Source organism: Sceloporus occidentalis, unplaced genomic scaffold (genome assembly GCF_023333645.1).
Source record: "Sceloporus occidentalis isolate IW3139 unplaced genomic scaffold, rSceOcc1.0.p SCAF_123, whole genome shotgun sequence".
Taxonomy (NCBI): Eukaryota; Metazoa; Chordata; class Lepidosauria; order Squamata; family Phrynosomatidae; genus Sceloporus; species Sceloporus occidentalis.
This window is the reverse complement of record NW_028317103.1, coordinates 1,062,023-1,076,664: the sequence shown is the minus strand read 5'-3', so window position 1 is coordinate 1,076,664 and position 14,642 is coordinate 1,062,023. Positions and strand designations below refer to the sequence as shown.

General features: G+C 39.9%; 1 protein-coding gene across 1 annotated transcript in view; it reads right to left on the bottom strand.

Moving 5' to 3' along the window:
• The window catches only part of LOC149282087 (cAMP and cAMP-inhibited cGMP 3',5'-cyclic phosphodiesterase 10A-like), a 314,224-nt gene that overhangs the window by 146,098 nt on the left and 153,484 nt on the right, over positions 1–14,642 (bottom strand). Inside the window, exon 9 of the mRNA XM_089498623.1 lies at positions 3,729–3,884. Coding sequence (XP_089354749.1) covers positions 3,729–3,884 — 156 coding nt within the window. The remainder of the gene's footprint in view (positions 1–3,728; positions 3,885–14,642) is intronic.

Genomic DNA, 14,642 nt, shown 5'->3' with positions numbered 1-14,642 from the left:
TGAACGTGGGGTGGTTGTTGGTGTCGGACAGGCTGGTGTGAGTATTTGAGAAACTGCTGATCTACTGGGATTCTCACGCACAACCATCTCTAGGGTTTACAGAGAATGGTCCGAACAAGAGAGAATATACAGTAAGTGGCAGTTGTGTGGACGAAAATGCCTTATTGATGTCAGAGGTCAGAGGAGAATGGGCAGACTGGGTCGAGATGACATAAAGCCAACATTAACTTAAATAACCACTCGTTACAACCAAGGTATGTAGAATACCATCTATGAACACACAACACGTGGAACCTTGAAGCAGATGGGCTACAGCAGCAGAAGACTACACCGGGTGCCACTCTTGTCAGCTAAGAAAAGATAACTGAGGCTACAATTCACACAGGCTCACCAAAATTGGACAATGGAAGAACGTTGCCTGGTCTGACAAGTCTCAATTCCAGCTACAACATTCAGATGACAGGGTCAGACCTTGGCGTAAACAACATGAAAGCATGGATCCATCTTGCCTTGCCACACTTTGGGCCCCTTAGTACCAATTGAGCATCTTTTAAAGTGATAGCCTATCTGAGTATTGTTGCTGACCATGTCCATCCCTTTATGACCACAGTGTACCCATCTTCTGATGGCTACATCCAGCAGGATAATGCACCATATCACAAAGCTCACATCATCTCAAACTGGTTTCTTGAACATGACAACGAGTTCACTGTACTCCAATGGCTTCCACCAATCCAATAGAGCATCTTTGGGATGTGGTGGAAGGGGAGATTCGCATCATGGATGTGCAGCTGACAAATCTGCAGCAACAGCATGATACCATCATGTCTATGTGGACCAAAATCTCTGAAGAATGTTTCCAGCACCTTGAAGAAAGTAAGCAATGAAGAATGAAGGCAGTTCTGAAGGCAAAAGTGGGTCCAACCTGGTATTAGCAAGGTGTACCTAATAAAGTGGCCAGTGAGTATATATATACACACCGTATATTCCGGCATATAAGACAACTTTTTAACCCGAAAAAATCTTCTCAAAAGTCGTGGGTCGTCTTATATGCCGGGTATACTTACCAAGCCGTACTGGAGAATCACGTATCTCTAGGGGAGGGGCAAGCGGAGAAGCCGCCTCCCATGGGCCGGTCTTCATGGCCACGCCAAGGTAGGTGCAAGATCGTGATCTCCCCAACTAGCCCTGATCAGCGGGCGCCCGATGAGCAGGGCTGGTTGGGGAGATCGCGACCTCCCTCTAACTAGCCCAACATCAGGGAGCTCGAGGTCTGGCACTTCAGACCTCGGCTTCTGTGCTCCCTCATCAGTATGCGCCAGCTATTGATGCCGAGCGCAGGGATGATGTCATGTCCCGGCACTCAGCATCAATTGCTGGCGCGTATTGATGAGGGAGCAGTAAAGCAGAGGTCTGAAATGACAGACCTCACGCTCCCACAACTGGATGGAAGATAGAAGATGAGAAAGGTAAGAGATGGGGAGAAAGGGGTGTAAGTGTATGTGTCTATATGTTGGTGTGAGATGGTCAGTGTATGTGTATGGTCAGGTGTGTGTTTGTAAGCTGGTGTGTGTGTATATATATATACCGTGTGTGTATATATATATATATAAATATGTGTGTGTGTGTGTGTGTGTGTGTAAAGTCAGGGGTGTGTGGTGAGGGCAGTGTATAAATGTGTATGTATGGACAGGCGTATGTTAGTATGTGTATATATATATATATATATATATATATATATATGTGTATATATATATATATATATATGTGTGTGTGTGTAAGGGCAGTGTATATATGTATATGTCTGTGTATGGGCAGTGTATGTGTATATGTGTGTTTGTAAGCTGTTGTGTACGTATGTTAGGGAACCAGCCAACCACCGGTAAGGTACAGCGCTTGCCGTGATTGGCTGGTTGTTGTATACTGGGTAGAGGGGTAGTCTTATACGGCAAGTATAGCCCAAACTCTATATTTTAACTGCAAAAGTTGGGGGTCGTCTTATACGCCGGAATATGGTGTATATATATATATATATATATATATATATATATATATATATATATATATATATTTGGCCTAGAGAAGAATATGTCACTGATTGGATCTTGTAGTGACTGCTATAAAAGCTCCAGTATCAGCATGTCAAATTCTGAAAAGAGTTGTCTGTACAGCTCTGAAGACCTCAATTCTAGATAGATATTGACATACTAGGTGGCTAGTAGAAAAATATCAGGAAACACTAATGAATCTCAATAGTTATAGCTTGGATGAAAGGACGGAGACGGGAAACATACTTGAAGGGATTGTAATGTTTATCACTGCTTGCTACTTGTATCCAGCACACATATTATACTGATTATTACATTAACAGGTTTTGGTTTATTTATATAAGCAGAGATACAATACAGCATGTTAACAAAACAGCTGACTAAAACAGTTCTAACTATCCTAAAACTAGTGAGTGGCAGCCATGCCTCCTATCAACTGATGGGAAAAATGGGGAGACTAGATGGGCCTAATGTATCTTATATGCAGTCAGATTCTATATTTCATAGTTTTCACACTTTTTTTTTCTGCATTAGGCATGCGCACACACAGATATTACTGTAGTTGCTCGATTATAAGACGGCCCCCCAAAATTTTAATATTAATTTAGAAAAAAAAAAAAGGACTACCCTTTAAGAAAAAAAAGTTAATAAAAACTATGATGGAGAAAATATTTCCTTTTATTTGCCAACATGTCCCCCAGTTATGCACATCTGCCCCATGGCTTGCTACTCCGCCCCAAGATATGCCTTATACCCTCTATATGCCACTCTGCCTCCCTGATATGCCACTCTGCCCCCCGATATGCCGTGTATCCCTATAGGCCCCCCGACTTACAAAAGCATCCTTAGACTCGTCCCCGTGCTCCAGACTCCCTGGTGTCACGTGGGGGCAGCCGGTGAACATCTGAGCGCAACACCCGCAGCTACCCCGGACTTCTGTCGGGGCTTCTATGACTGAGCACTGGAAAGGCCACATCACACCAGTGCTCCATCATAGATGTTAGTAGGGTAGCGGCGAACGTTGTCTGCGTGCAACACACAGACATTCACCGGCTGCCAGAGACTCTTGCACCACTGCAGGGGATCCTCTTCTCTTGCAGCCGGTGGACGTCTGTGCAATGTGCGCAGACAACCTCCGCTGCTGCCAACACTTCCGCTGGGGCTTCTATGACTGAGCACCGGAAGGTCAAGTCACGCCGGCGCTTAGTCATAGAAGCACCGACAGCAGTGGAGGTTGTCTGCGCACATCGTGCAGACATCCACCAGCTGCCAGAGAGGAGGATCCGGGTCCCCTGCAGCACTGCAGGCGGTCTGGATCTTAGTCTTGTAGTCAGACCTCTATTTGAGGTCTGATTATAAGACGATTTTGAATATAAGACGTGTTCTAATCCAGCAAATATGGTAATTTATTTAATCACAATTTATAGGTATGCCATGCACTACCAAAATCAAGTTAATGCACTATAAATGAAAATTAGAAAGATTAATATATTTTCCACAGTTGTTATGCATGGATATATGAACAAAAGAGACTCTATAAACATTGCCAAAATCATTTTCAGATTTATAATCATCCACTTATATTTGATTTATTAAATTATGGATTATAGGACAAGCACAATGATGTTGCACTTCTTTTATGCATAAGTATTTTTCGCTATGACTTAAATGGGAGCTAACCTGCAGGTGACCAAGACGGAAGGCTTCCTTTCCCCAGTGTCGATGAAGTTCCAGTATAGCAATCAGATCTCCAATTGCTGTAACAATTGGTAAACAAAGAACAGACTGGATGCGAGTCCCTGAGTCCAGTCCAGTACCTTTGGGAAACCTCTCATCCTAAAATAAAATGATTGTAAGAACAAGAGACCATTATATAAACACAAGTTGCAATAAAAAATTAATTGTTAAAATTTACTATAGACATAGAGCAAAAATTATTTCATTTAGTTTCCTGCCCATTCTGTTCAGACAAAATTTGGAAGGGCTTTTTCGATTCAGAAATGAAAATGTTGAAACCCACTCATTCACACTATCTTGTATTGTATATACTTCTCAATCAAACCAATACCACCAATTGATACGCGTGGAGAATAATCCGTTCTGCGTTGTGTATTAATCATAAATGTAATACCCTTGTTACCTCCTCCAAGAACTAACATATAACCGTATCCCCTTTTCCAAATAATATATATGTCTAGTTCTACTAAGGTTTTCTACCTGATATTACAATAAAACAGCCAACCCAAGATTCTTACCAGAGAGAGATCTTTAATTAGAATATGCCCAGATTAATGTTACAGCAAAAGACAAAACCAGAGTTACAGTGATATACAGATGACAATCATTCATACCAATCACAAACATCCCATCTATCTAATATCTGCTGCTAAGTGTGTATGATGTGTGGGTGATGTGCCAAGGGTGAGACTCACCAATCTAGTCTTTCTGTGTGTGTTTCTACTATGTCTTTTTAAGGGATTTCTCTATTGATGTGTAAATGACGTCCCCGTCCTGTGTTCCCAATACCCCACCGTGTGATTTTATTGACTTATGTTTCCCATGCCTATCTCCAGGTGATGCATTTCCTTCCTTCCCTAAATAGTATGCAGGTGTGATATCTTCTTTGTTACTTCCCCCCTAAGTGGATTGCAGCTATCATACATACATATATACACACATAAACTTAATCAAGCACATATTAATTACAAATATACATACTTGGTATTTACCACAACATCTTGCTCTCATTCACATTTTCTCCCAGTGTCTACAAACTTTATCCAACAACTGTCTCTGTGTCTCTGCTTTTTTGTCTCTGCAGCTCCTCTCCTTGTTCTTCTCCTCTTTCGGAAGTATACAAACAGTATAAGGCAGAGGATGGGCGAGAGCAGAGGAGAGCCAGGGAATAACAAGAGGCAGAGAAAACCAAGAAGCGGAGCTGAACAAGAAGCGAACAACAAGAAGAGGAGACACGGTAGTCGGAGAAGGTTTGGAGAGACTGGAAGAGTGTGTGAAAGAGTATGAGAGAAAAAAACAACAAAATTCAAAGCTTCCTCCTTTGTTTGTTTTTGTTTGTTTCATTCCTTGTTTCTGGACATTCGTATGAACTTACAAAATTGATACAAATTCAAATGTACAAGTCTAATACGTAGTAATTTTGACATTTTTGAGTTAGTGCCATGAGGATTCATTCTTTTTAATATAACTGCAGATTAAGATAATACACAATGTGTATGAAAAAAATGATTGAGACTGAGAACAGTACCACAATAACTTGCTATTAATACTAACCAAGTGACCCAAAACTTCTTGGGCTACATACAAACCCAATTTTCTAAAGAGTACTGAGTGCACAAATTACACTTATACAATATACATGCCTCCCAAGTACTCCTTTTTCCATGAGGCACTGTCTCACTGTCTCACTCTGCTGCTGAACAGTATCTAGTTTTTGCAGGCAGTTCAGATCATGGGCAAGTTAGGTTCAGCTTCACTACCTTACCAGATGGAAATGATGTACCCTGGCCCTGTCTAAAGCCGGGTCCCCAACAAGGGTAAATGGGTTTAGACAACTAAAATGTTGGGGAAGGAGGTATGGGTATTGTAGGGAACAGCTCACGAATGGGGCAGCAATGACAGTATTCACACAGGTTTCAAATGTAAAGCACCTTGTAAACAAAACAAACTCTAAGCCTGTCCGGCTCTAACTAAACATCCGGATACCTCTCTACAAGCCTAAGGTCTGGCACAAAGCAAAGTAACAGATTTTCCATAGGTAAAGCTTCATACCTGATGGGCTGCAGCGCTGGCTGTAGCTGCTCCTTCACTCAGTTTCTCCTCTCCCCTTCAAACCTAACCCTCTCTTTTAAGGCTTCCTCCCTCACCTGAGGGCTCCTGGGTTTGCTACCGTGCCTGGCTGAGGAAACCAGGTGAGATATATATCCCATCAACCACTCTCCCATACACTTTACCACAGTATGTATGTATATATATATATATATATATATATATATATATATATATATATATATATATGGGTGAAGCCATATTAGTCCAGTAGACACAATGTCAAAAACCAGAGTATTGCAGAGTATGCGGTGATACCTTTTTTATTGGACTAACATAATAATAACATAATGGTTTTTGATGGAGCTTCGATGCAGGTTCATTCATTAGAATGAACCTGCACCGAAGCTTAATCAAAAACCATGAGGAAGAAAAATATTGCACCTGGGTTAGGACACAGAATAATCACTCCATCCAAAACCTAAAAATTAAAGTACGCAAAGGAAATTTCAGAGACTCTCAGGAAAGAAAAACATTTGAGATGAAAATGATAACACCATAAAAGAGGGGCTTAATGTGGATTCTGGTTTCCTTACACACTACTAGAACTTCATTTGAACGTCATCTAAACGTCCAATGTGTGTCTAATTGCTGTTATTATCTTTGATGTTTTACTGTGGTTATTGGTTTTCTCTAGGTTTATTTGTTCTATCCCTTGGTTATCTCTCTACCTTTCTGCATTTCTCACCTCCAGACCTATTATGTATGACATCCCACTCACCCCCCCCCCCCCACTCTTCTCTGATACCATCACTTGTTTTAAGTTCTAACCTCTATCATGTTGATCAGTATTGCTTCGGACCTGATAAAGGGAGGATAATGCTCAAAAGCTTGTCTTTTAAATATTATGTTAGTCCAAAAAAAAAGGTACCACCGCATACTCTGCAATACTTTTTTACATTCTTACGCTTTTAACTATAACTGTTTTATTTTACAAATTCCATAACTTCTGATATCTATATGTATGATTGTATTTAGTATTATATTTGGTTGATGCCTTACACTACCATCTAGTGGTGAACTTAGTTATTGTAGCATGTTTATGTTAACTTGGTGCTCCAGGTCATTCCCCCCTTTTCTTCCATACTGACCTTAGAAAGATAAGTCTGTAAGTAGACAGTTATTGTTGTAAAATCATTAGTATATGCTTTCACTGATTCATGTTTTGGTTTATGTACTATTTTCCTGACAGTGAAATATTAGCTATGCGGCTTTTTCCTATAAGCTCATGATTAAATAGTCATATTGTATGCCTGTTACTGTTTTGTATGAATTTGTATTTTGAGAATGTGTGCAGATAAATTTCTAATACATATTTTCTTAATTCTGTATTTTTGTAGTTTTTTACAAAAAAATAATAAAGATTCTCAGTAAGAGTCTTAATGGTGCCTCTGCTTTCTGGGTTCTTACTGAGAAATTGTTCACTGTCCGCCAAACCTTGTACTATAAACACATTGAATTATGTATTTGTATGTTTAAATTCTTCTTTATAAGATCTTTATAAGATCTTTATAAGATTGTGTATGTTCACTGATAGATATATTTACCCTTCTGGGGTTTTTTTTAAAAGTAAGGACCAAAATAGTTTTTTTCATTTTTACCATATGTTTGTAAAATTCTCCTTTTCCACATTTGATGAACCTACACAAATTATAAATCATTTTGTTCATGAGAATATAACACATAATAAATATTAGTGAAAAAAAGATTTAAAAAAAATCAAATTTTTGCAATATAGCTTCCATTTCTTTCTATACTGTAGGGGCCACAGCTAAACAATGACCCAAGTTGTGTTCCGCAACATCTTCTGATTACTGTCATACCCCACATACATATTTTTATTTATTTTAAAGATTTTTATTCTCTTTTACAAAAACAAATTGTTTAAAATAAGAGTTGCAATCCCATCATACCTAATGTAAAAATACGAATACTGTACACCTTATAGTATGTTCCCTATAAGTGCTGGGAGAGTATGGAAATTCTATATAAATTAGATATTTCTCAAATCAGGACACCTGAATTGATAAACTTGGAGGAGATTTTCCATCACTTTACTTAATTTTGTGAGGATTCAGAGGGAAAATATATAAATAAAATAGGGTTTTTTTTCTAATTTTCTAATAGTTTTTACTACATTTCTCATCCTAAATTTTCACCTAATCATCTAACTATGGTATCAAAAGAAAGCTCTATCTCTCCTTGAAAAATAATATATAATTTACATGGGTACATTATTCGCAGGAAAGGAAGATAATCGCTGAACGGACATACCGCAAAAATTGCAAAATTGATGAGGTACCAAAACCCCCTGGGATTGAAGGGGTTAAAGGTAAACAAATTATTTTTAATGCCCAGGTAAAGCCCTTGGAAGAAGGGAGAAGTGCACTCTCTTCTTTTTTAAACAAATATCTCAAAAGAGAGACCTAAAGAGATGGAAGGCCAGTCCTCCATTGCGGGCATTTTAAAAGTGTCACAAGAATTTTACCGAAACCTTTTTAATGATCGATATAGATCGTTCCTTTTAAAAAGATACTCCGGGGGCCATAACTTATGTTTTAGGATCTGATTATCAAACAGGTTTACGCAGAAAGCTGTCATTAACCGAATGGCATGATGCAATTAAAAGCTTTTCTGCTTGAAAGTCTCCAGGATCAAATTTTATACATGTTTTTGGGAACTTTTAAAGGATGATCTTTTTAATATTTTTATAGAAGCTTTTAATGCCCAGGAGTTACCCTCTTCCTGGAGATGTGGCATCATTACTCTAGATTTTAAGAAGGGTGATAGATCAAAATTAGATAACTGGAGGCCTATGACCCTACTGAACGCAGACTATAAAATTTTAGCTAGCAGAACAAAAGCTGTCATAGATAAGGTTATTCACCCAGATCAGATCTGTGGTATCCCAGGACGTGCTATTTGGGAACACCTAAATGTAATACGTGATCTGATCTGTTATCAGAAAGACCGTAAACAAAAACTGGCCATTTTATCTCTTGATTTTAAAAAAGCTTTTGTGTATCTCATAAATATCTCTTTATAGCGTTACAGAAAATTTCATTCCCAGATGATTTTATTCAGCATCTAAATGTTTTATATAAGTTGTGTTTTAGCAAAATTTTAATCAATTACTTTTTAACTCTCTTCAATCTGGGGTGAAGCTTGGATGTCCGCTTTCACCCTTTCTTTTTGTCTGTGCCATTGAACCCAATGGCGTCCCCATCACGGATGCAGGGGGCAGGGGTACAGGTGAAGGCTCTGGGCTACATGAAAAGAGCTATTAGAACAACTGAGTATTTTACATGTGCCTCTGGTTTTAAGCTGAATCTTAACAAATGTGACTGTTTTACTATTGGTGATTGGGATGCCAGTCAGACACCTGCTGTCGAGACCCAAGGTGACAGTATTAAAATTCTGGGAGTGTTTTTTGATTACACAAATAATGGCAAGAGATCATGGGATATTGTTTTAGAAAAATTAAACCGCAAAATAGAATTACGGCAAACCCGAAAGCTGACAATGGAAGGGAGAATTTTAATCATGAAGGCAATAGTCTTACCAATAACGATGAATTTAGGAGCGGTATTTCCCCCTTCTGACTTGTACGCAAAGAAACTTATGCGTGTTTTATGTTTTTCTGGAACTCCAGAAGTGAGAAACTTAAAAGAGAGAAAGCATGCAAACAAAACATGAATGGTGGTAGGGGGATCCCTAATGTGAAACATATTTTATATATAATGTACCTTTGCTTCTCTTTTACTCAACGGGGCTGGTCATATTGTTAGGAAATATAAATTTTACTCGCTGTCTCTTAACTCTCCTGTGCTTTTAAATCCGCCAAAGCAGTATGTATTGTTTTTGTCTAAAAAGACAATCTTATCACCTCCAAGATTTTAGCCCGGATATTTGATCGAATCCAAAGAAATGGATTGCTGCTATATTATCAAAGGAACCAACTGAACAAGTGGCACAGTACTCTTTCATAGAGTCTCGCCAACTCTCAGAGAGATCTTGCATGGCAGGTAGTGAACGAATGTCTGCCAACTAGGCAATTTCAGCACAGGAGAGATCTTGGTGCCACCGCTAAGTGCCCCAGAGATCAGTGTACCCAAGATGAGACAGTGTTGCATATATTTTGGAACTGCTTTAATTCACAGGACATATGGGAAAAGGCTGGCCCTGTCAGGACTCGGGTAATCAGGTCAGGTAGGAGCCCATGTGCAGGGGATACTTAGGGTTCGGTCTGTAACCCACGATGCATGATTATACAAAGACACCACAAGCAGAAATCTAGGTAATGCAATGTATTGTATGTATTATGACAGGACACGCAAATAACGGTTATACAGTCTGTTAGCAAGACACCGGACGTATGGAAGGATAAATAAATAAGTCTTTTGGCAAGGAGCCTACTTGAAAGGGCACAGAGTCCACTTGATAAGGACACAAAAGCAGGGAGTCCACTTGATAAGGACACAAAGCAGATAACCTGGTACAGGTACAGGTACAAAGCCACAGCATCAATACAAATGCCCTGACTGAAGGGCAGAGCTGGATGAAGTAGCCAGGATTCAATCCGGGAAACAAGGCGCAGCTGGATGTCATGATTAGGGCTCAACTCAGGTAATAAGGTACATCTGATCCTTGAGTTCTGAGTGCTCCAGAGGGCGGCCACTAGTGGAAGCAAATTGATATACCACATACCTAGAAAAAGCCATGGTTCAGGCAGCGAAAAAGTGGACCCTGACATGGCCACTTTTAAAATTGATTTGTGGCCTTCAGTTTTTAAGCTATACAGTTGTTTTATATGGCCTTTTTACCTGTCCCACAGTTGACCAGTCCTGTGTTTTATGGATTATGATAAATTGTGTAAAAGAAGCAATTTGGAAGACGAGGAATATTTTATTGCTTAATAAAGAATATATACACCCTTCCATTAGTCTTAAGATGCAGTGGCGGCTGGTGGGTAATTCCAATGGGGGTTCACAATATGTAAATTTTGTACAACCATAACTGTCCCTAAATTATCCCTAAAGACCCCATCAACCATAACTGACCCTAAATTATCCCTAAAGACCCCATCAACCATAACTGTCCCTAAATTATCCCTAAAGATCCCATCAACCATAACTGACCTAAATTAACCCTAAACACATCATCAACCATAACTGCCCCTTAATTAACCCTAAACACCCCATCAACCATAACTGCTCCTAAATTAACCCTAAACACCCCATCAACCATAACTGCCCCTAAATTATCCCTAAAGACCCCATCAATCATAGCTGCCCATAAATTAACCCTAAACACCCCATCAACCATAACTGTCCGTAAATTAACCCTAAACACCCCTTTAACCATAAATGCCCCTAAATTAACCCCCACCTCCCCTAACTTTTAGCAGCCCAAATATGAATTTTATACTTGCTGTTAGATAAGTTGCTAAGCAGTGTGGACACTATAAGTAAGGGGCGGGGCCAATCAGTGTGACTGCAGGAAGGGACTGGGAAGCAGAAAGTTGTTAGCCCCGCCTCCCCACTAGAGTCAGTCACTGGGAAGGGCGGGGAGACTCCGGGCTGGGAGCTGACACATTCACACAGGGGATCAAATGGGCTGCTCAGCCAGCAGCAAATAGGGTCTTTCTTCTATCGAATATGCGCTGCAGCAGTGCGATAGAAGAAAGAAATATGAACAGGCTGCCTGTTAATAGCTCTTTCTTGTATAGAGCTCTTTCTTGTAAATTAAATAGAAATAATAAGTGTATTATAAAAAACATTGTTTCTATTTAATTTAGATTAAAATGGATTTTTGATGAATTTTGCAAATTTCTTTTTCCTTTTGCGCTTGGGGGTTCACGTGCGCATGTGCTCCTATGGAGGAGCCTCCACTGTTAAGATGACTCTAAGTGGTACATACACACACTTTTTAAAGGATTGTAATGGTTCCATGAACGCAAAGAGACTTTGGTGCCTTATATGTGGAACATTTTACTTGCATGAACGTCCCAAAGACTGGTTTTATGTATCTATTGTAATTTTATGTAAAATATTTTATTCATTTTATCATTTTAAATATTCCATTATATCCTTTAACCTGTTTTAAAGTATTTATTTATTGTACGGTAGCATATAGTTAATAAAATTTGCAGCTAAATTTCCGTTTACTGATTTCCTGTGTATGACCTTGGCTACGTTCTTGATCCCGATTTGTGCACCAGACCCCGACGTGTCCCAGACTTACCTACCTTCCAAGCCTTGTGTCCTCCCTGAGTGTTTCCAAGCCGCTTGCCCTGCCTTAGGGCTTCCAAGCCGTGTGCCCTGACTGAGGGCTTCCAAGCCAGTGGGCTTCCTGCCATGTGCCCTGCCAGTGGGCTGCCTGCCTCGACCTTTGGCCTGTGACCCCATTTCTGATATATAGCCGCCTGCCTTGACCTTTGGACCGTGACCCTTACTTCTCTATTTGGATTTGCCCCTGTATACTGTTGCCTGGACTTTTTCATCTGCTTCCTGCGCTACGCAAGCAAACCTGACAGCCCTGCCAGTGGGGTTCCTGCTGTGTGCCCTACCAGTGGGCTTCCTGCTGTGTGTGGAGTGGGTCTCCAGTTCCAGGCTTGTCCAGCAAGACTTTCCAGTCCATGTGTTGTGATTAACTGTATCCTGTCTATGCTTTATACCACTGTATATAACAGTCCTGTTCCAGCTTTCATCAATACAATCTATTGTTGTATACCAGCCTGGTGTGAGACTTATCTCTTGTCTGTACTTACCTGTCTGTCAATATGCATCTCGGAGTAGACAGAGTCTCAGATATCCCCTGCAATTGGGCTCCTACCCGGGTCCTGATTATGCTGGCCCGGGTCCTGACAATAGCAGACAGGTGCTGCTAATCAAGAGCCCTTGATTATTTCATCATCATCAGCAAGTGTGGCCATCTCTATAAAAGCTGAAGTTTTAGCAGTTTGCTGGTTGTAAGAAATGAAGGGTGCCTTTAAAATGGGACATTACATTTTATACATAATGTTTTGAGGAAGATTTGGGTTTCTGTAAGGTGCGATATCTGCTTTTACAATGTAAGGTCATTAATAACGCATTACAAAGAGTTTGGAACAAAGGCTCCAACAGAGATGAATACCCGACAGGGGGTCAGACAACTGAAGCCGATGTATTTTAACATAACTGTGTATTTTTGCATAGACTGTCTGTCTCCTCCGTAACTGGGTCATACAGGAAATCTCTGGAAAGAGTGGTCAGGTGAACCACTTTCTGGGAGGTACAAGGAATTCTGGGATGACTAGTTAGGGGCTGCAATAGTCAGAAGAGTCTGAGAAAAGAAGAGTCTAAGAAAGGAGAGCACAGTGAACAGAAGGGTCCTGGGTCAGGAGACTCAGAACGAAGCTGCGCAAGATGGCATTCGGGAGAAGCCTGTGAGCTGAGAGAGGTTTCCCAAGAATGTGCTTAAGTATGCCTTTTGTTTTGTATTATTATCAAATGTTTTGTGTATGTTATATGTTTTACAACCTGACCTAATTCAATATAAATATCAATTTTTCTATACACTTGTATTTGTGCTTTATTCGTCACACATTCCCTAAAAGAATAACCCTGTAAGAGGGTAACATTAGCCTTTTTTAATTAAAAAAAATCTCTGCTGCTGTGGACTACTCTTCCAATGATGCTCAGCATTATGGTCGACACCTGGCTGGCTGAGAATCATGGGAATTTTAGTTCACAGCTAGCATCTGCAGCTTTACTGTTGCTGCACTTCCCATGACGCTCAGCCAGCATCATGGAAGTAGTATGTCTGGCTGAGCCTCATGGGAATTCAATTCAATGTGTTGGTCATTTTTAATATGCACGACTGTGCTGACAAAAAGGAAGCATGTTTTAAGTGGCGATGCAAGCGCAACATTGTAAAGTGCAATTGCTTGTATTGGTGAGTCTTGCAAGAGCGATTTTTAAAAAAAAGAGTTACATTTCAGACTCTACAGACCTCTGTTTGCATGTGAAATGTTAACGTTCATGACAATTAGAAAAAGACTGAACAAGTATGGTTTGTTTGGAAGGGTCGCCAGGAGAAAGCCTCTTCTTTCTGAAAAGAACAAGGCAGCACGGCTTAGGTTTGCAGTGTTGCATCTGTGGAAACTGAAAGACTTCTGGAACAATGTCCTTTGGATAGACGGGACCAAGCTGGAGAGGTTTGGCCACAATGCAGAGCATCATGTTTGGAGAAAACCAAACACAGCATATCAGCACTAATACCTCATACCAACTGTCAAGCACACTGGTGGGAGGGTGATGCTCTGGGCTTGTTTTGCTGCCACATGACACGGGGACATTGTATTTAGTAAGTTGACCATAAACTCCTCTGCATACCAATGGATTGTAGAGTCAAATGCTAGTGTAATATGACATGTGGTGTTCATCTGAGGTTGTATTTACCTATTTTTTACACCTGCTAATGAACAGATGATTGTTATTATGTCCTCATATGTAAAACATAGAATTCAAAGAAGCTGTATGTTGTTTTTTACATGAATGTAGATTATAAGCTTCAGAGCAAGGTTTTGTTTAATTTTCCACTGTGTTTTTTATATATACATTTGACAGACCAAAAGTATGTGCCAAGCTACATGTCTTCTTGCCACTTTGTCTTTACAGTTGTAATCATTCTCCTCAAGTACATTACTAAAACTATTAAATGAGATATAATCATAAGCCATGTAAAACACTAAAATACATGTGTAAA